This window comes from Brachycentrus maculatus, unplaced genomic scaffold, assembly GCF_059751285.1.
Source record: "Brachycentrus maculatus isolate JH-2025_06_01 unplaced genomic scaffold, ASM5975128v1 h1tg000017l, whole genome shotgun sequence".
Lineage (NCBI taxonomy): Eukaryota > Metazoa > Arthropoda > Insecta > Trichoptera > Brachycentridae > Brachycentrus > Brachycentrus maculatus.
The window spans coordinates 2,225,878-2,250,818 of NW_028280771.1; the positions used below are offsets into that span (position 1 = coordinate 2,225,878).

General features: G+C 35.0%; 2 protein-coding genes across 2 annotated transcripts in view; one reads left to right on the forward strand and one right to left on the reverse strand.

Moving 5' to 3' along the window:
• Positions 1-6,106: 6,106 nt before the first annotated feature.
• On the reverse strand, positions 6,107-9,244 carry LOC148313199 (uncharacterized). The gene has a single exon (XM_088266658.1). It carries the CDS (start codon positions 9,089-9,091, stop codon positions 8,345-8,347), a length of 747 nt encoding a protein of 248 aa, XP_088122784.1. The 5' UTR covers positions 9,092-9,244; the 3' UTR covers positions 6,107-8,344.
• Positions 9,245-9,586: 342 nt separating this feature from the next.
• Positions 9,587-24,941, forward strand: part of Naa15-16 (N-alpha-acetyltransferase 15/16) — a 219,883-nt gene continuing 204,528 nt past the window's right edge. The window contains exons 1-9 of the mRNA XM_088266806.1: positions 9,587-9,756; positions 10,206-10,290; positions 13,138-13,400; positions 14,287-14,594; positions 15,951-16,223; positions 16,643-16,910; positions 18,389-18,545; positions 21,151-21,275; positions 22,919-23,132. Coding sequence (XP_088122932.1) covers positions 9,700-9,756; positions 10,206-10,290; positions 13,138-13,400; positions 14,287-14,594; positions 15,951-16,223; positions 16,643-16,910; positions 18,389-18,545; positions 21,151-21,275; positions 22,919-23,132 — 1,750 coding nt within the window. The 5' untranslated portion in view covers positions 9,587-9,699. The remainder of the gene's footprint in view (positions 9,757-10,205; positions 10,291-13,137; positions 13,401-14,286; positions 14,595-15,950; positions 16,224-16,642; positions 16,911-18,388; positions 18,546-21,150; positions 21,276-22,918; positions 23,133-24,941) is intronic.

Here is a 24,941-nt window from a genome sequence, read left to right on the forward strand (position 1 = left end):
AAGATATAAAGAGAAAAACCAAATTACTAGAAACGTCTTAGAGAGAATTATGTATCAGTTTTTAAGTAAGATTTTATTTGAAAAAATAAAACATTTTGATGTGTGTTTTGTTACACTCCTGAAATTAGGAAAAAACAATAATGTATGTATCTAATTTCTTTTAATGTGTAGAAAAAAGATTTTGTAGTGTAAAACAATTATTGTTACTTTTAACTTAGTTTACATATTTACTAAATTAATAAACTATATTTTCCAACCCAGGTTGCGTTTTATTACTTTTCCATTATTTTACTATCTACAAATGCTTATTTTATATTTTTTTGCGACCAGTTTGCTGATTAGAAAGAAGGCCTCGATTTTAATGGATTCTTCTAGACAAATGTCGGCTGTTAATTGCCCATCAGCAATAAATCTGCAAATGAAGTATATAAATTAACGATGTTGACAATACATGTAAAGGTAATTTTTAAAAATCACTTTTTTTACCTAACAAAAAAAATACTTTCCTGTAAAAGATTTCAAAATCCTGCAAATAAATCATGAATACTGTAAAATTACTTCCTCTCAATTGGACAAATCTAACAGAGTGGCTGTGGTTATGGTAGAGTCGTTTGTAGACTTCCTTCCATCTTCCAATTCTCTCTACAGTTGATATTCCTTGTGTAAAAGTTTCCGGGCAGAGTTGACAAGGAATGTCCATCGATTCAGTTACTGTCTATATCAAGGGTGGCCAACCCGCGGCCCGCGGAGCAAATCACACATTTTTTCCTTTAGTGTACACAAAACCACCAAAAGAACATTATGTCGTGCGTAGTTCGTATCATATCCCATATATGAGAGTATTTCACTATCCTGATCATTTCAAGACCCATAATGGCGCCAAGTAGTAAAGACGTTGGACTAAAGAAGAGAACAGTAAAAGATTAACTGAGAAGTTTAAGACGGATGGACCATAAACTATTTTTTCGTGGAATTTAAAACAAAGCCAACATGCCTGATATGCAATGATTCTGTTTCTATCTTGAAATAGTATAACATTAAACGGCATTACGAGTCTAAACATGCAAATAAGTTTAAAAAGTAACTAATAAATTGTTAATCTGGCCCGGCTACTGAAAATGTTGTCTATATGATCTTTTTCCCCCAGTTGCCCTTCAACCATGACTCATGGTTGAGGAACGAAGACACAATGGATTAAGTCTTCGTTTCTGACAATGTGCTACCCTTCCATTGTATACAGCTCCTCGAGAGTATTTTCATTTATACAATGGGCATTTTGGGGACCCATATAATGTGAAGGAAATTTCAAGTGGAATTTTTTGAATTAAAGAAATGCCAAGCATTATGCTAAAAAATCACTAATCCAAATAAAAAGACATGGAATAAAGGTTCACCCCCACCCTTGCATAAGTACAGTGATGCCTCGTATAACAATCTTTCTGTTGGTTCATTACACGACTTACAAAGGACTGTATCGTATTTCATCTTGCTGCTCAAATGCTCCAAGCCCACACAAAGCCTATGCAAACGTCATACGAACTTACATTAAAGCGGGACAGCCATTCTTCCCTGCCATTAGCACAGGCACGTATTTGTATATTTTGTGTATATTATGGCTTCTAAAAAAGGCAGGAGGGTGATTTTTGTTGAAATAAAATAAGAACTAATTAGGAGTAAATGTGGGGTGACCTGGTCAAAAAGTTTTGTCCTAGCAAGACCACCATCTACACCACTTTGGTCAAAAAGGATGCCATCAAGTCGATCATGGAGGCCAAGGAAGTGTAAAAGCTTTTCAACGAAAAACATAGGTCTTTGATCCACGAGGAAATTAAAAGGCTATTGGTGATTTGGCAGGTGAAAGATGACATCTCTACCCAAAATATCATCCGTCATAAACCCAAAGTCATCTCTGACGATTTAAAGAAATATTCTCCTGAAAAAAACATATTTTATGCTACAGAATGAATAATTTTTTAAAACTTATTCATTCAGTTTATTGTTATCGAAAAACGCATTTCACATAATGAACTTGCTTCTGGAACGAATTAAGTATGTTATGAAAGGCGTCACTATAATTCATTAACCTAGAACAGTGTAGTAAAAATAAAACCATTGTCACAATACTTTTTATTAAAACAGTATTTGAAGAAACAGGTATAAAATTATGCATACTCAAGTATCACATTAACCTACTTACACAATACTATATCTTTCAGATACTAATTTCAAATGATAAACATATTGGCTATATATTTGCAACATCACTGCACTGATAAGGTCAATTATTTCCAAGGCATTACTGAACTCTGACATAGTAATCCCATATGAGAGAAAAGATACCAAAAATAGCAAGGAAATATCTTTAAGGAGGTATGAATAAGAAAATGCAGTAATACCTTGACTAATTTCAAATTGAAGTGAAAATATTTTTTTAAATTTTGGACACAGGAAACTAATACATATACATAATTGTAATGTCCTATTTAGTATTCTTACGCTACTCCATATTTTCTCCGCATTTGAGAAAAAAAAAATTAAAACACTTAATACTTCCATTTAATTAATAACATATACAATTTATGAAAACTTAATGTGAAAGAAAAGCAGTATCAATCAATTTATATCTTTAAAAAAAACTAATTTTAATCTACCATTTATAAATTTCAATTTATTAAATTTAACATCACATTTTTCAGTTTTTAATTACCAAAAGAATTGATTTTTATTTACAAATATTTAATAAAGTTAATTTTATTATTAGTCATATGAAAATAAAGGAAAAATAAAACTTTTTTTTATCTATCTATAATACAAGGTAATAATTTTTATTCAGAAATATTTTAGAGGATTTTCATTCCTTTAATTTGAGATATGTGAAAAAAAAATAGAATATTAACACCAATAATCATGTATTAGATAGTAAATTAGATGCGTTTACAATTATATAACATTTAAACGTATAATTGAAAATTCAACACATATAATAAAATGTAAAAAAAATAGAAGATGAATTTAAAATAAAACCTTTATCACATTTTTCATTATGCATCGTTGAACAATGTTGTTTAAAAGGAATGCTGATTTTCTAATTATATAACTTTCCTGGCCCTCTATCTGCAACCAATATTGCATGGGGCACCACATCAGATTGACATGGTGTCAACTTGATTGTTAATTACACAAAGGCAAGGTCCTGCACTTCATACCTAACAAAGTTGTAGCGCTTCGAATGCGTCTTCTGAAAAGTAGCCATTTGTCACTCACATTCTTTTGGCTGACAACGATTGACTTTAATCAAAGTTAGCAATCAATATATGTATGCTTAATTTACTTCATGACACTTTTTATTCACAAATACATGGCACTCATGTGGTAAAATACAATATACGCTCAAAAAATTTATTGGTGATACCAAAAAATGATATTATATAAATGGCTAAGTATTCATAAAAATTTTATATATATTTTTTTTATAAAAAAAGAGAAATATTTGTGTTTTTATTATATATTTCCACAAACATCCCAATTTCTTACTATTTCTGTAAGCCTAAGCGGCTCATTGTTAGAAATACGTTCCAAATTGTGGTAGAGTGGGTTCGAACCGTGAAACTCTGACTTAAGAGTCCGTGACACTAACCACGGGACCACAACCTGACGAATATCATAAGTAATTTTTTTATTGACGTCTCAACTAAGATGAGCATGGAAGCCGGGGTTTTTACAAGGCTAACGACCTGTGATAGGCAGGTTAAGGTAACTTTATACATGTGTAACATTCACCATTCTACCCATGATTGACAACTGCACTGTTCAATTTTTTGTAACTCATATGTATATATATCGTATAATTGACACGTTCTTTCATATGTGAGTTCTCGGCAGCATATATGGTCGAGTTGAGTAAGCTTTTTATTTAGCACAAACCCAATTTCAAGCAGAGAAATCGAGATTTGTTAACAAGGATTAGGACACACTTAAAATGATGTGAGTAAAAAAAAAATATTTTTTTAAAATTTATATTCAAGAGGCATAAAAGCAAAAACAAAAATGTTTTTACTATTTTCCTGAAAATTACTTGAATTAACTTCTTTAATCAATGTTTTAATTTGTACATTTTAATTTTTGTACGAATTATAAATTTTGCAATGATTAAATTAAAATATCAACATGTAAAATATTCATTGTTGCAAAAAGGCGCATCACTTTTACAAATTATATTGTAGAATTGCAATTTTGCTATTTTGGATTTTGAAATGTTTGGCCCCATCCTATATTTAATTTAACCGATATTTTTAAAGATTTTAAATAATCAAAATAATGTTTAAACTGTATTTATAATAAAATAAATATTTTCAGAAATAAAAAGGGCCTACAAATATTAATAAAACTAAATAAAGGATTCAATCAAACATTTTAAAATCTCTAAATTACAAAACCATACTAAGTAGACATATTTGCAAGTTGAATGAGGAGTATTGGTTATGTCCATAGTACAATAAATAATACATATTTTTATTTATATATTATAAAATTATATAAGTATATTGAAAAGTTATAATATACATATTTAAAATATCTTCATATAAAATGTATCAAAAAGTTTCTGAGATTTAACAAAACACAAAAGAAATTTAAAGAATCACTGATAAAATAAAAACATTGTTTTATCAGTAAAACAAACATTGCATTTGATTAAAAAATCATGTAGGCACTGATAAGACCAGAACACTATTTACTACAGATATTTCAAAATTGTAAACATTTCAATATTAAAAAAATGTCTATAAAAGAGAAAGACATAAATGTACCTACAGCAAACCATATATTCAAATATTTCATAATACAGTCAAGAAGAAAATAAAACACTTCTACATTTCAAATTATGCAAATCATTCACTATCGCGCACATGGAAATAATGAATTCAAACAAAAATGTTGGATGTTTACACAATTGAATTCTATAAAAGGCGTTCTTATTTTGGGACTATTATAAACAGTGTGATTACACTAATGAAATAATGTATTACTGCAATTTGTTTCGCTGTTTGAAATGACAAATTTATTCAGACATTGAGATAGAGGGAAAGGATACAGAAATAATGATATTTAGGTGAGTAAAAAGTAGACTATACACAAAATATTTCTATTTTGAAAGAGATATAGTTGAAACATATATGGCTGCGTTAAAAAATTAAATGTATTAATAATAAAATAATATTTTAACTGCCATTTCCCAATTGACAAATGATAACATGGAATAAAATTTTTAAAAAATCATGGAAATATATTTTATAATTCACGGTCTCATTATTTTGCCATATGTTGAAAGATTAAAAAAAAATATATTCCAGTGTTGAAAACCATTAACGCAAGTCAAATGAAAATTACTCTTAGTAAATAAACATTATTTCCTTTTGTGTTGTATTTGGCTGGGATTTTTTTTTTACTTTTAATATTTATGTTTGCAATTTTACACATAAGAATAGGAAATAAATTGATAAAAAAATAGAATACAGACGATATTCATACTGAATTAATTATTTAAATGTGTACAGAATACAAAATGTACCAAAGGTACAGCGAGACTAATTTTTGGAATTTCTAAATTCAGTCACATCACCCCACTACTTCACAAACTCCACTGGTTACGCTTTCCCGAAAGGGTTGAGTATAAACTCTGCCTACTCATGTATAAATCAATACACAATATGGCTCCAGAGTATCTTAAGGAGCTGTGTATTCCAGATGTATTGGTTGATAGACGGCTCACGCTTCGATCGGCTACAACATCTGCAATGGGCAAAGTTATCTTACCAGCTCGCAACCAACGCACTAAATTTGGCGAGCGTGCCTTTGCTGTTGCAGGACCGACGGCGTGGAATGCTCTTCCACCAATGATTAGAAATAGTGAGAGTGAGATGATCTTTAGAAAAAGACTAAAAACACATTTGTTTGCTAAATCATTTCCACCATAATATTTTCCCCAATTCATTCACAGTGAAGCGCCCTTGAGGTATTTTTTTTACGAAAATGGCGCTATATAAGTTATCCAATTTTATTATTATTATTATTAAAGGTGAGCAAAGTAAAAAAAGAAATATATTTTATGTTATAATTATTTATTGAGTAGTTTTATCATAAAAATATAGTAGGAATATTGTATGTTTCTTTTAACTGTTGTATCTTTACTAATCACCCTTGGGGCATAGAATACAATATTCTCTCTATTGGAATTATATTCATTTATGAGTCATATTTGTAAACACACATAAAATACTTCATTAATATTCATGTGTGCAAAATCAAAAAGATAAATGATGATTTTGGAATGTAAGAAATAGTGAATTTTACAAAAGTAAGAAACCTAATTGAGCAATAAGTAAGAGTAAAGAATATTTTATAATTTTTTTTATATGATTGCACTCGAAAACTGGATTTAACACCCGAAGGCCATATATTAGGGCCAGGTTCAACAGAGGTACAAAAGCAGTTGTTAAATTACCCCATACATTCAACTTGGGATACAATAATTTAGGCAATATGGATATTTAATAATGGGCAGAATAGTGATCACTTAAGCTAGTCAAATGAGAGCCCGGTAAAGGCCAAAACTTTCGTTTTTCCTTTGCATAAAAAGGGAGTTATATATTTTTTTAAACAAGCATTGAAAACATCACATATTAATATTGTAAATCTGAATAAAATGTATTAACTTAAAATTGTTGACATATTGAATGGAATTTATTTATAAAATTCCTTGTGCTAAACACATGTATCTGTAATTTTATTTCAGATAAATAACCTAAAAGTTACCAAATAGGTAACCCTTCGCAGACTTGTACTTACTGTATTTATTACAACAGATCTAAAATATTATAATTCCGTGCTAAAATGAAGAACTTTAAGGTAAGGATTGGCCGGAGCATTTTGTCGTAACGTAACGTCATGACGTCACTCGCGGTGAGCATCCGACTTCGGGTGGAGCACTCGGAACGCTGTATATATGAATGCTCGCATTGTAACGTCTTACGTTACGAAGAAATGACTCCCGTCAGTGACCTTTAAACTAACATGTTAGCTTGACTACAGGGTGAGATTTTATTTAAAAAGGCTGAGATTCACTATTCAAATGCTGATTAAAAAAATAGGGGTCGCCTTATAAAAAGGGTGGTCCTATAGTCAGGCCAATGCGATAATTGTAATAAAACGAAACAAAATAATAATAGTCCCTTATTATAATCGTACATTTTAAGCTTACTTGATAACTTATCTCTGTTCTATAACGAGTAACACAAAAACTGACCATCGTTACAAATAATTATTACCAAAGACTAAATCGAAAAGATCTTTTGATGAAATAAAACAAAAAAAATAACTGCAACAATATTAACAGCCTTACACATACGAACGTACGTGATACACGCAGATTTTCTTCACCATTCCGCGCTTTTCCGCGAGAAAAGATATCTATTCCAAAAATATTTAATGCGTACCGGATACACTGACGAATTTTTGTCAGGTTTCATACCTGACAATATTTGGTGACAACAAACGTTAAAAAATATGCCTGAAAATAACCCGAAGATAGGGTGGTTAATGGAAAATAACCCGAAGGTAGGGTGGTTAAAATGCCTCATGACTTAATTATGTGGTCTAAAGGTTTCATTATTCGGCGATGAATTAAAAAACCTTTTTTTTTAATAGTTCATTCCATTTTAAAATGCCATCCATTATTAAAAAAGACAAAACAATGCAGTTTAAATTTTATGTGGAAAAAAGAGTTTTTAGAGAGCTAATATGTTTTTTGCAATCTGATAAAATAAAAGACCTTCCTTCAAGCTGAAATTGTATAAAAAAAACATTAATTGATTCAGTCACTTGATATCTATCCATTTATAAGATTTAGTTGGTAAATACCACTTTTTCTTTTAACCTTTTGTGATTTGTATTTCGAAGCATTCTGCATAATTTTCAAGCATCGCATCAAAACACATGTCACAATAGATTTTACAAAATAGTGGTATTTACCAAGTAAAACCTATATTTAAAAACATAGTAAAATAGCTGTAATGTCCATAGCTGTAATTTAAACTGGCTGACAAAAGCTTTATCAAACGAAGAGATAAATGATAAAATGGGTTAATCTATATAGAAAACCAAAGAGGGTGTTAGAAGTCATTTAACGGCGTTAAAAATTCATTTTAGGATGACAGAGCATCTCACCAAACATCTGAAGGACCCTAGTTCAAATCTTTATTTCTTAGAACATTATAAAAAACTAATATTGTTGCAATATTTTTTATATTTTTAATCATTGTAAAAATAAAATGGATAGTTTTGTTTATTAGTTAAGTTTGATGGGTGGTCTTTTTGCCGTTTCTTGATCCGGATTTTCATCCAGTATTTCGTTGGCAGCATTTTCTGCATCCTTGTTGCTTTCGTGGTTGCCATCATTAACTGGGCCATCGTTGATGGAGGGATACGGCAGTACGTCCTGTGATTCCACTCCGGCAGCTTTATTGGCAACGATGGATGGGGTGTATTTAGACACAGATGCGACTGGTTCCACTTTATCCTTTTCAGCTACAAGGGCTTGAGTTGCCTTGAGAGATAACTCGAGTTCGGTTATTTTATCTTTCGCTTTACTCAGTTGTGTGGCTAAATTTTCCTTTTCTACACGCATCGATTCTAAAGTGGCTTGTTTGCTTAAATCTACTTTTTTGAGGGAATCGAGCTCAGTTTGACAGTAATTCAAGTCTCGTTTCGAGTTTTTAAACGATTTTTCTAGTTCTGATATCTCTGACTTGAGGGACGTTATCTCGTCCTTGTGGTTACCTTCTAATGTCCTGTATTTCGAGTTGACATCTCTCAGCTGCGTTTCTACGGCATTCATCTTCGACGAACACGTCAGCTTGCTATCCGAGCACAGACTGAGCTGGTTGGCCATCCCGTCCATCTCCCGGAGGAGCTCGTAGTTCTGGCTGGAGAGAGACCACCAGTTGCACATGAGCAGGAACGACATGACGAGTAAACCAGCCACCAGGTACGTCGGACATCTTGCATGCCCTGAACGCATGCTTTCAAATCCCATTTCAATCTAACTCGTGGCACTAATAGCTTCGCGCACTCGCGGACTGATAATAATTGCGATAGACGAAAACCAAATAAACAAATTTCCTCCGGCGCGACACCCACACACAAGACAGCTGCTTTTTGACGTTTGTCCGTTGCATAGATTATATTTTATATAGATTGCAAGCTACAAAAAATACAGAATATCCTGTAAATGTATATATTTGTGCAAATTTATAATAAAAGAAAAAGATAGCGCATTACATAATATGCTCTGTCTCCTTTTAACATTCTTTTGCGGCTAACTTCATTAAGTACGCATTACATTCTTGTATTATTTATCTCTTTTTATCTTCATTCATTTGTATTGGCTCAACAGAAAAAGAGATATACCATTCTAATTATTTAATACTTTTATACTAAGCTTGGTGTCTCTGGTTTGTTATTTCAACAAGTCTTGCCAACGTCAGTGGAATGCGCTAATTGGTCGCAAATTTGAAAATTCTCAGTTGGTAGTTCTGAGATTGTAGGTCACGTGACCCGTGATCGACTTCTTGCATCTTAGCCACGAGGTTTTGAGGTGAAAAATATAGTTTGCCGGCCTTTGAGATTATCGGCAAATAAAAAATGCCTTCGAGTAATCCATTACCTCCCAAAGAAAATGCTCTTTTTAAGAGAATTTTGGTAAGTTTTCCAGTGTTTATCGTTTTATTACTGGGCGCTGCACCATTTTCCTATACCTGTCTCTGTCACTCATATATGTCTAAATCCTATTTGGGAATCGTTATCCCTATAAATTTAATAAAATAAATGACAATATGAAATAAATAAATATTTAAATAAATTGACAAATAACAAAAAAATATATATATTAATTTTTCTGCCCTCCACTCGTGGAAAATTCTATATTTAATATCTTATAACCCTATTTTTAGAGTAACTAAAGCACAACAATTGTGCTTTATCACTGATAAAGCACAATAGTATGAATAACCTATTTTTTGTATATTTTTGCAATGCACTCAACGATTTTTATTTATATCAATGAAATTACATATATTTTATAAACATTAAATTTATTTTATAAACATTAAATACATATTTTATTAACTGTCATTGTGAATTTCTTTCAGCGTTGTTATGAACACAAACAATATAAAAATGGGCTAAAATTTGCTAAACAAATTCTATCGAACCCGAAATTCACCGAGCATGGAGGTAAATTAAATTATTCATTATATTTATTTAAAATATTCTCATGTACATCTGCCAAATTCAAACTAAATGACATTTCAGTAGAGTATAAATTATGTTGTTTTCGTAGATTATTTATTCGCCTGTCAAATGAATTACTCAGTTATTATTTTTTTTAAATATCCCTTAAATAATGGCATTCAATATCAAATATATAAATGTATATGCGCATTTGCACAACCTCAAAAACTCAGGTTATGTTTGAATTTTTCTATGGTAAGGAAGGGCTGCATATTATTTCGACATATCGCTCACTTCTTTCAACAACGTCATATATCAAAAATCGCCAATTTTCAGTTGTACATGTTTCCGGAATGCCCAGAAAATGTACCATATCCCAGCAAAAGCAGCATATTTTTAACTTAATATTTACCCGCTACAGGGCAGAAAGTGTTGTTTTTGCATTTTGAAGAAAAGGTATTGTCTCATTATTTTTTTAAATATACTAAATATTTTTCAAATGGAGAAAAAATACTCAGGTTTTACCTAAAAAGATCTGTTGCACAGTAAAAAGTTCAATAAGCGCCTTGATATTTATTTTTAATACTTTCATTATATTTTTAAACTTTAAAAACGATCTCCTGAAAAATCATGTTTTTTGATATATGACGTTGTTGAAAGGAGTGAGCGATATAGGTTTTATTCATGGTAGGTACCCATTTATTTCAATACTTTTGTCATGATTTAAAAAATAATATAAGGTAATAAATTTCTACCAATGGCAAGTAATTAAAAGGCATAAAAATATCTTGACACACTTCGTAGGGGAAAGGTATTTCTACCCGTTCGGTCGAAAGATGCTTTATAGTGGGAAGGGTATTTTTACCTTCTGCGCCAGCCTCATTTCAAAGGCAGAAAAGAAGCAATTATCCAATGTTTATGTATGGATATTATCAACCAATCATTTTGTTAAGGTCTTAACTATATGTACGTAACTATCATATCAAAATGCAAGTCTTCTTTTTATTTTTATCTTTGCATTTTTCGTGTATATCAATGTTTAAACAAAAGGACCTATACTAACGAATAACTGACACTTGATAGGCAATGCGTTTGAAGATTAACAAAGCAAGTAATTTAGGAATTCTGTTATTGTAATAATTCAATTCCTGGAACAAGGGTTTTATGAGTTTAAAACATGAAACAAATTTATTCATTTATTTATTGAAACTTCATGTACAGAAAAGAAAAAGTACATTGGCGGGCTTATTGCTAAAAAGCAATATCTTCCAAGCAACCAAAAACAGACTAGTGATATTGGTCAAAACGTTTGACACATTTTGGTGAAGACTGACTGGAGCATTTCATCATAACGTAACGTCGTAACATCGCTCGCGGCGAGCATGTTACGTTACAACGATACGGCATTGCTGACTGACCGCGATCAGTGCTTGTTTAGAACACAACTGTTCGCTTGTGGCCTTGTGCTTATAGTTGTCAAATGTCAAACCAAAAAATCTGAATAACAGTCTAGAAATCGGTGTTAAATTTGTAAAGAATCAATAACCCAAAATCTGTATGAATCTTTGCAACTTTGCATTCGTAGTCAAAATGTCAGATGACGAAGACATGATTCTTGGTTCTGTGATTTTAATAAATTACTGCTTACTCCATTTTTGTCATTGTAGCAATAATCTAGCACTTAAGTATAGCACTTTTGGGAACAAATTTGAAACAAAATGTACATTTAAATTTCTTTTCTACCATTAGTACATATTTGTTACTAGAAATGCTACGTGGGAAATCTATAGTTAAAAAATATTGAAAATTTTTTTTGTTATAGATATTTTAATCACTAACCACCAATCGGAGAACGGGGCTACTTGAACTTTGATGTGTTACTTGAGCCCAGTACAAAAAAGAGATTTAAATCTGTATTTGGTCTACAATAATGAACCTATCGTGACAGTAAGTGTCAGGAAACAATGAATCATGTCGATACGTTCATTATTGTAGACCAAACACAGATCAATTTTTTTTTGTACTGGGCTCAAGTAACACATCAAAGTTTGAGTATCCCTGTTCTACGGTAAAATGTTAAAGGTGGAAATATATTTTTTTAAATCTCACATTTTTTTAAAATCGTGCAAGTACAATTTCACGAAAGTCGAAATCACGTAAATCGAGAACTTACTGTATCTTAAATTATTTAACCTTTTAAACGCGTTAACTTTGTTCCTAAGAGACGCTCGTGCGCGGCTGTATTTCGCGTTTTTTAAATTATTACTTTTATCATGTATTTAGTTATGAAACGATTTATTTTCCTAAACAAAAACGTTCAATGGGATTCATTGTGCCTTTTTGGTACTCTACAATACACGTGTGTCACATTATTCTTGAAATATATCGTAATATAAACAAATTAGATCGTAACATAAATAAATCAAAGCACGCATCGTGTGTCACTCTTACCCACTGGCGATGCGTAGCGTCGAGAGTGAGACAGATATAGGGCATGATTATGGCACGGACTAATTACCGACCGTAAGAAAAATCAGGGATCTGTTGTTTTATTTATCCTTGTGATATTACAAATTATTAGTCAGATATTTCAACAGATGTCATAAGGCCGAGGATTGACGTATTATTTTATCCAAAGTTCCACACCATGAAAAAATCCCTCCAAGTTGAACTGAGGTTCGAAACTTGGAGCAAAGTGAAAACACAAACGCTTATGTCAGCCGCGTATGGGGCATGTCTTGTAAAAACACAAACGGTTATGCGAGCCGCGTGGATCCGGTTAAATAATGTATGGTTTGTTTGGATGTGTATTTTATGTGCCATGAAGACTGAGTCTAGATTGATTTGCAGAGACCCTGGCGATGAAGGGGCTGACGCTAAACTGCCTGGGCCGAAAGGACGAGGCGTACGAGTATGTGCGACGCGGGCTGCGCAACGACCTGCGCTCCCACGTGTGCTGGCACGTCTACGGCCTGCTGCAGCGCTCTGACAAGAAGTACGACGAGGCCATCAAGTGCTACCGGAACGCCCTCAAGTGGGATAAGGACAACATCCAGATACTGAGGGACCTCTCGCTCTTGCAGATCCAGATGAGAGATATGGAAGGCTACAAGGTGATTGATCATAAATGTTAATTCATTAAAGTTTCGCGGATTCTTGAGTCAGAGATTCTTGGTTAGGACCCATTCTACCACAATTTGATACCTATTTCTAATAATGAGCCGCTTAGGCTCACAGGGATATCACATAACAATATCACATTGGATATTGATCTGTTCCATGTGTCCGAAGGAGTTTTCCGAAGCGAGATTCTTCTACACATTTAACAAGAGTCTTCTTGTGTAATTTTTAATTTGTTTTTTTAATGTATACGCCTTAAATATTTGTTTTGTAATGTATATATTAATTATTGAATAAATTGAATTGAATTGAATTGAATTGAATAAAATTGAAGTTTGAAAAAAACAAAAATACTTAAATAAAATTCCTTTAGACCTTGATAAAAAAAGTTTTTTAGTGCTAGAACACATTTTTAATTTCATTTTCTTATTATATTAACACACTAAGGACGGGAAAGGTATTTCTACTCGTTCGGTCGATTGATGCTTAAGGATGGGTAGGGTATTTTTACCTTCTGCGCCGGCCTCATTTTAAAGTCAGAAAAAGGAATTACATATTTAATGTTTTTATATTATTATTATGTACCAATGTCTTTGTTAAAGTCTTAGCTATGTACACAATTATCAAATCCCGTCACCAGGCATAAAAAACACCCGTACGAAATGTGTTAATGGTACTGAAAACTTCTTCTCTAAATCATGACTTTGGGCATCAGGGTTTGGGTCCAATACGTTGTATTTTATACCAGGTCTGTTGGGCTTGAACATGTTAAACGGCGGTGTGCGGCAAAAGGTTACTAGGTTAGGTTAGGGCTAAAGGTTACTGCAGCCTTGTTCCTGATGTATGACTGCGGGATGAAATGTCTTGTTGTGTTTTCAGGACACCCGCTACCAGCTGTTCATGCTGAACCCCACCCAGCGCACCTCCTGGATCGGGTTCGCCATGAGCTACCACCTGCTGGAGGACTACGACACGGCGCACAGCATCCTGGAGACCTTCCGGCGCTCGCAGATGAAGGTGCAGTACGACTACGAGCACTCGGAGCTGCTGCTGTACCAGAACCTGGTGCTGGCCGAGTCGGGGCAGCACGAGCGCGCCCTGCGGCACCTCAACAAGTTCCACCACCAGATCCTGGACAAGCTGGCCGTCATGGAGACCAAGGGAGAGCTCACACTCAAACTTTTCAGGTGCCAATGTTTTTCTTTTTCTTCCTGGCTCCATCCCAACTGAGTATAAAGGTCAGCTCTCCTCGCCCTCAGATTGTAGGTCCTTCTATCATATACGTCACCCAGTTCACACCTTCGAATCATGTTATCTTTCTGTAGCATCCATGAAGTTTTTGGTCTTCCTGTAAATGTCTTTTGGGGAAGATCAATGGCGATTATTCTTCTTCTTCTCGGTCTTATTCCTCATTGCTGAGGGTTGTGACCCTTGCAGAAGCAATGACTCTTCTCCAGTTATCCCTTGACTGCGCTGCACGTAGCGCCTGAGGTGCCTGCTGCCACTGAGGTGCCTGCTGCTGCCTTTATTTGATCGGTCCATCGTGTGGGGATCTTCCTCTCCCTCTCTTTCCCTCCAGGCTACCGATCACAACTAGTCGTTCCAGGCTATCCTCGATGCCACACGCAACGTGTCCAAAGAACTGGAGAATCCGTCAGCGATTATTCAACTACATACATAACAAGCACTCAAAACTCGATTCAACCGTATCCCAAAGATTGAAAGATAATTTTAAAATCTCCAAATGCAACACAAAACAGTATCAACAAAATTACATATAAAATTTCAACAGCCTCTCTTAAGGAATTAAAAATACATAAAACACTCTAAAAAAGAAACTCAACAAACACTACAAACATACACAGACTATACAATAAAAAAAAACTAAACAAGATAACTTCCTCTCCAAGCACAAGCGCTTGTCTCTTTTTTTGGGAAGGTGGCGCATAAAAATTATATGTACCATAGTAATATTATGTCCACCTCCGTGGTGTAATGTTTAGCGTGTTTAGCTACCGTACTGGAGATCCCGGGTTGAACCCCAGGGGGAGTGAAAAAAAAAATTGTGATATAACACTCTTTAATTAATATTACCCTGGACTGGTCCCTGAACCAAAGGAGTGATCAGCTTGCCTTCACGTAAGTAATGATACTACGTCAGTACGATGCAGAGCCCAATGCACCATTGGGTGCGGATAAAGGTTAGAAGAAGAAGTTTTATTATTTAGATACATAACAAAAATTGTAAAGAAAATCCATATCTTCTTCTTCTTCTTCTTTCCATGTTCGCTCCCTAGGTGGAGCATGTGGCCAACACAAGACGTCTCCAAGTCAGTCTGGCGTCTCGAAGTTCCGCTGAGTAAAGTCAGTGAATGGTCGTCAGCAGCCTTCCGGGCGCCGGAATCCTCGGGGTTAGAAGAAGAGACATGAGGGACGATGCAGTTCTAATAGAAACATCGATCGGAGCCCTGCAAGATATAATTGACTCCCTCCAAAAAAATACATCTGTATACTATGTTACTAATAATTTTTTTTTTCTTCAGGTTCAGAGACGCAGAAGAGATATACACGGAACTGATGCGTCGCAATCCGGAGAACGTGCTGTACTACGGCAAGCTGCTGGAGGCCAAGCAGATGGTCACCGACGAGGAGCGGGTGGCCTTCCTGGAGCTGTGCCGCGCCGAGTACCCGCGCGCCATCGCGCCCCGCCGCCTGCCACTCAACTTCGCCACGGGCGACACCTTCCGGCGCCTCGTGGACCAGTACCTGCGCACGGGCCTGCACAAGGGCGTACCGCCGCTCTTTGTGGACCTGAGGTGGGTCTTGTGGAATGCTATGAACGGTTACTTATATCAACATCGTTTTTAAAGTTTAAAAATATAATACAATGTATTAAAAATAAATATCAAGCCACTTATTGAACTTTTTACTGTGCAACAGATCTTTTTAGGTAAAATCTGAATGTTTTTTCTCCATTTGAAAAATACTTAGTATATTTAAAAAAAATAATTAAACAATACCTTTCTTTCAAAGTGTGAAAACAACACTTTCTGCCCTGTAGCCGGTAAATATTAAGTTAAAAATATGCCGCTTTTGCTGAAATATGGTACATTTTCTGGGCATTCTGAAAATATGCATAACTGGAATTTGACAATTTTTTATATATGACGTTGAAAGGAGTGAGCGAAATTTCGAACTGTATTTTGAAACAGTATGAATATTTGTAAAATTGCAGATCGCTATACGTGGACAAGTCCAAAGTGGAGACGATAGAGTCCCTCCTGGAGCAGTACGTGGAGTGGCTGGGCCGCTCGGGGCGCTTCTGCCCCGAGGAGGCCGGGGGCGTGCAGCCGGCCAGCGCGCTGCTGTGGGCCTACTACTACGCGGCGCAGCACCACGACCACCTGGGCGACACGCAGCGCGCCCTGCACTACATCGACCTGGCCATCGAGCACACGCCCACGCTCATCGAGCTCTTCGTCACCAAGGGCAGAATATACAAGGTCAGTAAGGAGGCAACACAATCAAACATGAATGGGTCTATTCTACAGTGTTCAACGATGGGGGAACTCGTTAACTAGATAATTCAGCAAACAAACTGCGCAACTGAACAAGCTATGCAAGAAACTGAATGCATTTCTGAATGTGCAACAATTTAAAAAAAAAAAGTGTTTTTAAACTTTATAAAATGAAAAAACTTTTTTATAACCACTTTTTTATTAATACCATTAAAACTACGGGTTTCAACAAGAAAGTTGTCATCATCAGGGTTTATATTAATTCAAAAACATTAAAAACATTAAAATAGACTCACCAAAAAAAATATTCGAAAAATAATTAAAAGTATTTTAATGTTTTTGAATTAATATAAACCCTGATGATGACAAGGTTCTTGTTGAAACCGGTACGTTAAATTGTATTACTAAAAGAGTGGTTATAACATAGTCATTTCATTTTATAAAGTTTACAAAATGTCCCACAAAGTATCTGCGGAAAACATTCAAGAAAAAATATGTTTATTGGAATTAGATTTTTATATATTTTTTTAACTCCTTCCTTATCTTTCAATAACTCTTTTCTTCTTTAAAGAAGAAAGCATTATTAAAAAAAAGCAATTACATTAAGCGTTATTAAGGCTATCAATTTTTTGGCCTTAACGAAAAACATTTTTGAAAAATCCCTATTTTGTAGAGATTTTTGTCAGTCATCAAACACTGAGCCTGCTAGTGAGATACCATTTATGCAGAGGGGTGGAGGATAGACCAATAAACACGACAGTGTTGCCAGATTTTGCATAGCGCTGCAAGCGGCGACACGTGGGCTTTGGAGACCTTACTTTACATATGCCCCTCGTAAGTTTTTCTTCAAAATAAATATATGATTTTGAAAAGAAAACAGATATTAAAAGGTAAGAAGGAAAAAAAAATTGTAAAAATATTTTCTATATATGTATCGTAGTCGTACAGGAGAAAATGACCAACTAACAAAACGTAAAATGTTCAGGAGGGCCATTTAAGTCACTTTTGCTTGGCAAGAAAATAAACATCAATGCAGTTAGTCATTTTTACCAAGTCAATATATTATGCTTCCAAGTTTAAAATTGCTTTGGGATTTTTTCAGGGCAATATTAAGCTAGTAAGATATCAAATAGTCAATGATCACTTTTTTGTAAAAAATGCACTTGGTCACTTTCTCCTGTATGACTGATATATTGTAAAAAAGTCAAATTCCAATAGATATTCTAAAAAAAATTGCGCGTGGACCACACATGCGGTTTCTTGCGCAGCCGAACGCTTACTGAATTGTATGTACTCACAAACAACCGAATACTCCGAACAACCGAATAACCGCCTAAGCGGGGTATTACTATGCATGACTCTATTTTAAGCCAGCTAAATATTCATTTTATCAATATGAGTTTGCTCCTTTGCACTTGCTATGAAAATGACCTCACGCCATCCCGATGGATTGACTTTTGCAGCACGCCGGCGACCCCAAGGAGGCGTACAAGTGGCTGGAAGAGGCGCAGGCACTGGACACCGCGGACCGGTACATCAACAGCAAGTGCGCCAAGTACATGCTGCGCGCCGGCAAGATCCGGGAGGCGGAGGAGATGTGCGCCAAGTTCACCAGAGAAGGTATTCAGCCGCGCATATCATCCACTAACCTAACCATTTGTCTCTGGTCTATTGTAATGAATAACGGTACTTTCTCAAGTACTAAATTGTATCGACGGCCCCTACGTAAGGGTGAAGACTGACCGGAGCATTTCGTCGTAACGTAACATGTTACGATGCGAGCATTCAGGCAGTCAGTACACCGAGCCGAGCGCTCCATCCATAGTTTCGGATGCTCGCTGATGCTCGCCGCGAGCAATGTTACGACGAAATGCTCCAGTCAGTCTCCACCTTAAAGTACTCTATCTGCACATCTGTTACTTTACAGGAGAGAGCTTAGAAGATTTTTTCAACGTATTTTTTTATTATTAAATAACGGTTGTATCTGAAATTCTTAACTAGTATTATACATTGAAAAACACGATAAAATAATGTATTAAATCATTTTAAAACTTTATGCTTGTCAAAATAAAGTAGTAAGCTTTTTAGGAGTTTAGTTCATTTCGAAAATTCGATGTAGATAGCGTCTTGTATGCCTGAAAACTAGGCGTAATTTTTTTACATAGTTTTTTTGGTTGTTTATATTTGTAGATAACGGTCAGTTGATAACATACACCAAATATCTCAAAATTGACAAAAATGTAGTTAGAGTACTTTACGTAGGGCACGTCGGTATTTCTTCTTCTACATCTTCAGCCTTCTATACTTCACTGCTGGATATAGGCCTCCTCCATATCCTTCCATTTCTTACGGTCGGTTGCTGCTCACTGCCAATTTTTAGCCCCCACAGCGGCTTTGTCGTCGAACCATCTTTTTGAGGTCTTCCAACCCCTCTCTTATTGTTCCGAGGTCTTCATCTTAAAATTTTAAGGCTCTTTCTTGTTGGCGTCTTATTAAATTTGGTGATGGACTTACAATCTTGTATTATTTAGATTGGCAGTGACAGGTATATTGAAAGCTTTTAAATGTAATTTCACAGTAAAATCGGGATACAATTTGATATTATTTCACATTTTCAATAAATTGCGCAACTTAAAAAAAATTTAAAAAATTGCTTAGCAAGAGCAGATCTGTCAGGAAGCCTAGATGCTTCTGTATCAGATCTGGGCATGCGGTTGGACAGCTTTCAATATGTTATCGTCTTATCTTGCAACATGTCCAGCCCATTGTCTTCAGAATATTCTTTCTGATTGCTGTGATTTAAAAAAAAAATTCAAACGTCTTTCATTTGTTTGGCTTTAAACTAGCTTATATTCAAAGCTAGCTAATATTCAAACCGCTTCCGTAGTGTAATGGTCAGCACGCTCGGCTACCGTTCTGGAGGTCCCGGGTTTGATTCCCAGGGGGGTGTCAAATAAATATAAGTGTTTTTTTCACTCTAATATTTATTCAATATTACCCTGGACTGGTATCTGAAGCGGAGGGCTGATCACCTTTCCTTCGTGTGTTAACAATCAAGATAACACTGCGTTTATATGATGCAGTGCCCTATGCACCATCGGGTGCAGAAGAGGGTTTGAATATTCCAACATAAATTTTTATCAATATTTTGTACCCTTATTTGATTTTCTATGCACGTACATATTGTAATTTTTTTTTAATAATATATCTTAAAATTCATGTTTTTTTTAAGAACACTAGCCATTTTAGTTTTTTGATTCTTAATTTTCACAACGTAATCATTTTTATTTAAGCATAAGCTCTAAACGTCATACATTTACTTTTTACTGTAGGGGTGGGTCTAATTAATTTTTTTGCCTACCATCTCTGGATTTCTCTCAATTTTAAAATAGGACCTTTAAAACTAGCGAAGATAAGACATATTGAATTCACCAATAGATGTCTCACTATGTAAATTATTGACCTGTTAGTCCACAAAAACCTGTTTGGCATTTCAGATTTTATTGTTACTATTGGTAATCATTGAGTCATGATAAGTTTTACGTGTAGATGGAGCTAGTGGTTAAAATTAACCATTATTTTGATGTATGTATTCAATTTATTTTTAAATGGCATCAATATCAAAATATTGTCAAATAAAACTTTGTATGAGACAACGTTTTAGCTATATTTTTCATTATTACCTGAAAAATGTCCGCCTCCGTAGTGTAATGATCAACACGTTTGGCTACCATTCTGGAGATCCCAGGTTTTTTCAGTGATTTCAGTGATCAAGTGATTTTTTCACTGTAATATTTATTCAATATTACCCTGGACTGGTACCTAAAGCGGAGTGCTGATCACCTTTCCTTCATGTGTAAACGATCAGGATAACACTGCGTTTATATGACGCAGTGCCCTATGCACCATTGAGGTGCAAGTGATTCTGAAAACTAGCTACGGCTTATGCAACACCGCTTATTATGACCCTACTCAGGCTTCAACTTTTTAAGATTCATAGCCTATGCCTACTCCTGAGTGGATTTATGTTTAAAGTTACTATAATTTCATGGAATTCATGAGTGAATATTCTAGGCAAAAACACTCACTGATCAAGTGTTCCTCGGTCTTCCTCTTATTATCAACCACATTCGTCTCTTAAATAAGTTTAACCATTCTTTCTTCACTCATTCATGCAATTTCAAACAATCTATTTGAGCTTTAATTTGTTGTTTGTATTTGTCAGGTGTGGCGGCCACAGAGAACCTAAACGAGATGCAGTGCATGTGGTACCAGACGGAGTGCGCCGTCGCCTATCAGCGTCTCGAGCAGTGGGGGGAGTCTCTCAAGAAGGCACATGAAATAGACAGGGTACGTATCCAAACTGCAGCATAATAATAATAAAACCCTTATCCGCACCCCAATGGTGCATAGGGCACTGCGTCATATAAACGCAGTGTTATCTTGATCGTTTACACATGAAGGAAAGGTGATCAGCCCTCCGCTTCAGGTACCAGTCCAGGGTAATATTGAATAAATATGACAGTGAAAAAATGCCTAGTATTTATTTTACCTCCCTTGGGAATCGAACCCGGGACCTCCAGAACGGCAGCCGAGCGTGCTGACCATTACACTACGGAGGCGGACAAAGCATAATTAGGCTTGCAAATAATTGCAAATAGGCTTGAAAATTAGTTAATATATCCATATTTTGGGTACCTAGAATTTCATTCTTATTGAAAATCGATTTTTAAAATCGCCTTTTTAAGGTGGCTGCAACTAATCATACATCGCACACTCCTTTCAAGAATGTCATAAATAAAAAAAACTCGATTTTTCAGGAGATCGTTTTTAAAGTTTAAAAATATAATGAAATATATTAAAAATAAATATCAAGCCACTTATTGAACTTTTTATTGTGTAACAGATATTTTTAGGTAAAACCTGAAGGTTTTTTCTCCATTTGAAAAATATTTAGTATATTTAAAAAAATAATTAAACAATACCTTTTCTTCAAAATGCAAAAACAACACTTTCTGCGCTGTAGCTGGTAAATATTAAGTTAAAAATATGCCTCTTGATGGTACACAGTACATTATCTGGGCGTTCCGAAAACATTAACAACTGAAAATTGAAGATTTTTGATTTATGACGTTCTTGAAAGGAGCGACATGATAAAATAGAGGGTTGAGGAAGTGTGGGCAGAAGACGAATCTCCTGGCTCCGGAATATACGAGATTGGACGGGGATCAGGACCGTTGAGGCGCTGTTTAGAGCTGCCCAAGACAAGGACAATTACTCGCAAGTGATAGTTATCAGGGGGACCTGACATGACACACACAGAAGAAGAAATGTTATTTAGTGTAACAATGACCAGAATTTACGATAAAGTATTAAGTGATCACTTAATCAAACCTATGACAACATTTTGAGTGTGTCCAAATACTTGTTCACAAAATCTGGATTATCTCCAATTACAGGAGTTATTTTCATATTATTTTTTGACATAATATAAGAGTTTCTGCTTAGTAAAAAGCTTCTTTCATCTCACCAATAGATGTCTCTAGTGAAGTTCTAGTGATTCAAGAACAAAGTTTCTAAATTGGTTAATATATATAGAACTTCCAAGAATTTGAGTAGTGTGGTTGTCAATAATAGGTAGAATTGGTGAATGTTACATGTGTGTAAAGTGATCACTTAAACCAGCCTATGACGGTTGTCAGCCCTGAAAATGCCCAGACTTCCATATTCTTCTTCATCTTTGATGAGATGTTTTTATTAATTATTATTTTTTAGTTTGTAATGTATGTATATGTTATATAAAATAAAGAAGAATATGGAAGTCTGGGTATTTATTCCATATTCTTCTTCATCTTTGATGAGATGTCAAAAAATAATATGAAAAATGACTCCTATAATTGGAGATAATCCAGATTTTGTGAACAAGTATTTGGACACACTCAAAATGTTGTGAATGTGTTAAGTGATTATTTTGTATCTGTCTTTGTACCCAGCACTTCTCGGAGATAATCGAGGACCAGTTCGACTTCCACTCGTACTGCCTGCGCAAGATGACGCTGCGCTCGTACGTGGGGCTCATGCGCCTGGAGGACGTGCTGCGCTCGCATCCCTTCTACTTCCGCGCCGCCACCACCGCCATCCAGGTCTACCTGCGGCTGCACGACCGCCCGCTCAAGGACGCTCAGGCCGAGATCGAAGCCAACACAGGTTCGTACCCTATTTTCTTTTTCATTTTAAGGAATCACCCGCAAAGCCTCCATCTTAGAGGCTTGTCTGCAGGTGATAAATAGCCCACAACGCCAGTTTTACAGTCCAGCGTCTACCTACTACGCCACATTGCCTGGCATATGCCTGTCATACCGGCGCAATTGGAATGTCTCGTGTCAGCCACCAGTGGCTGACAAGGCAGTCAAAGTGTTTAGGACGGACAGGTGGAGATTGAGGCCAGCACAGATCCATCCTTTTTTACATTGGAAGTTGTCTCTATACACTCTCAATGTGTATTTGTGTGTAAATTGATTTTAAACCTTCATTTAAACAATGATTGACTGGTGGGTGGTGTGCAGAAACCTGCAATAGGATTTTTCTCAAATCTGTGTAATGTGTGTGACGTCGGGAATACCCCAGGGATCTTGTCTGGGCCCCATACTATTTCTTTAATATTTGTTATCGACTTTGCTAATTTCAATTACCTAGAGAATAATAAATGAATAAGGTTGATCCCTAAACACAATAGATACAGATTGACAGGTTATGTGAGGACAGACATGCAATGAAACACAATTTTTAATTTTATTTCCATTTATTTTTAAAAAATGTAACAGTGTTTTGGCGGGTCATTTAGAGCACAAACGCCTTCTAAGTACGTGAGAATTTCTCATACTCTTACTATGTATAAATTACAATCAAATTCATATTAATTCTTCCCAAATTAAGCGATGAACTTAACGTTAACAATAAATAGTTCACAGTTATGTATTTACAAATTAAATAATAAAGAAAAATATGAAACTTGGTGGAGGTTGACTTTAGTCAAAACGGCATGTGATTATTATTTGATTTATTAGAAATTCACAATGTCCACTGATTAAAAATATAACAATTAGTATTTCAAATCTTTTTCTTGCATATTTTCAGTAATGTTTTATTAAAATTATACATAAATATAGCAACACCAGAAACTACAAAGGGTGTAAGTGTATTTTTTATAATTAGAAATATGTTTGAGGGGCATAGCAAATAAAAACCTATCAGCGGAAGCTAAACTGGCAGTGCACAACGGAGTCCTGGTTCCAACTCTAATGTATGGAAGTGAAACATGGAGTTGGCAAAAGAAGGATGAAAGTAGACTGAATGCAGTCGAAATGCGATCTCTCAGAAGAATGTGCGACAAAACTATGTATGATAGATGTGCGAATAGTGAAATAAGGAAGGAATGCAAAGCTGAGATAAGCATTATCGATAAAATTAAGAAAGGTGTGTTGCGATGGTTTGGACGTGTAGAACAAATGAGTGACGAAAGAACGGTAAAACAAATTTATGAGGCGAATGTTAGTGGGAAAAGAAGCAGAGGAAGACCGAGAAAAACATGGCACGATCAGGTATGCCAAATACTTGAAAGTGGTCAGGTTAGGAGTCATAACAATCGGCGGGTATGTATGAGGAGATGCATGAACGTGGAAGAGGCGAAGAATGTTTGCAAGGACAGAGTGGTGTGGCGCGCTATTCTCTCTGCCTACCCCTGCGGGGAAGCGGCGTGATGGTTAGTTAGTTAGTTAGTTTTGAGGGGCATAGAAGAAAAGCTAGATTAATTTTACTGATGGACATATAATATTTATGTAGTAAAAGCATCACACTTTTTTTTCACATTTATGTACGGTAAAAGCAAAATCAACAATTTATTTAAAGTAATATTTCTTTCATAAAAAAATAATGACACTTAAGAAATATATGTAAAAGTTTTCAAAAACACAGCAATTAATTTAAATATCTTTTCTTTACGTCTTTTCATTTTCA

Bases quoted from the DNA above. Each gene is read 5' to 3' on its own strand.
- LOC148313199 (XM_088266658.1), bottom strand. From the start codon at position 9,091: ATGGGATTTGAAAGCATGCGTTCAGGGCATGCAAGATGTCCGACGTAC.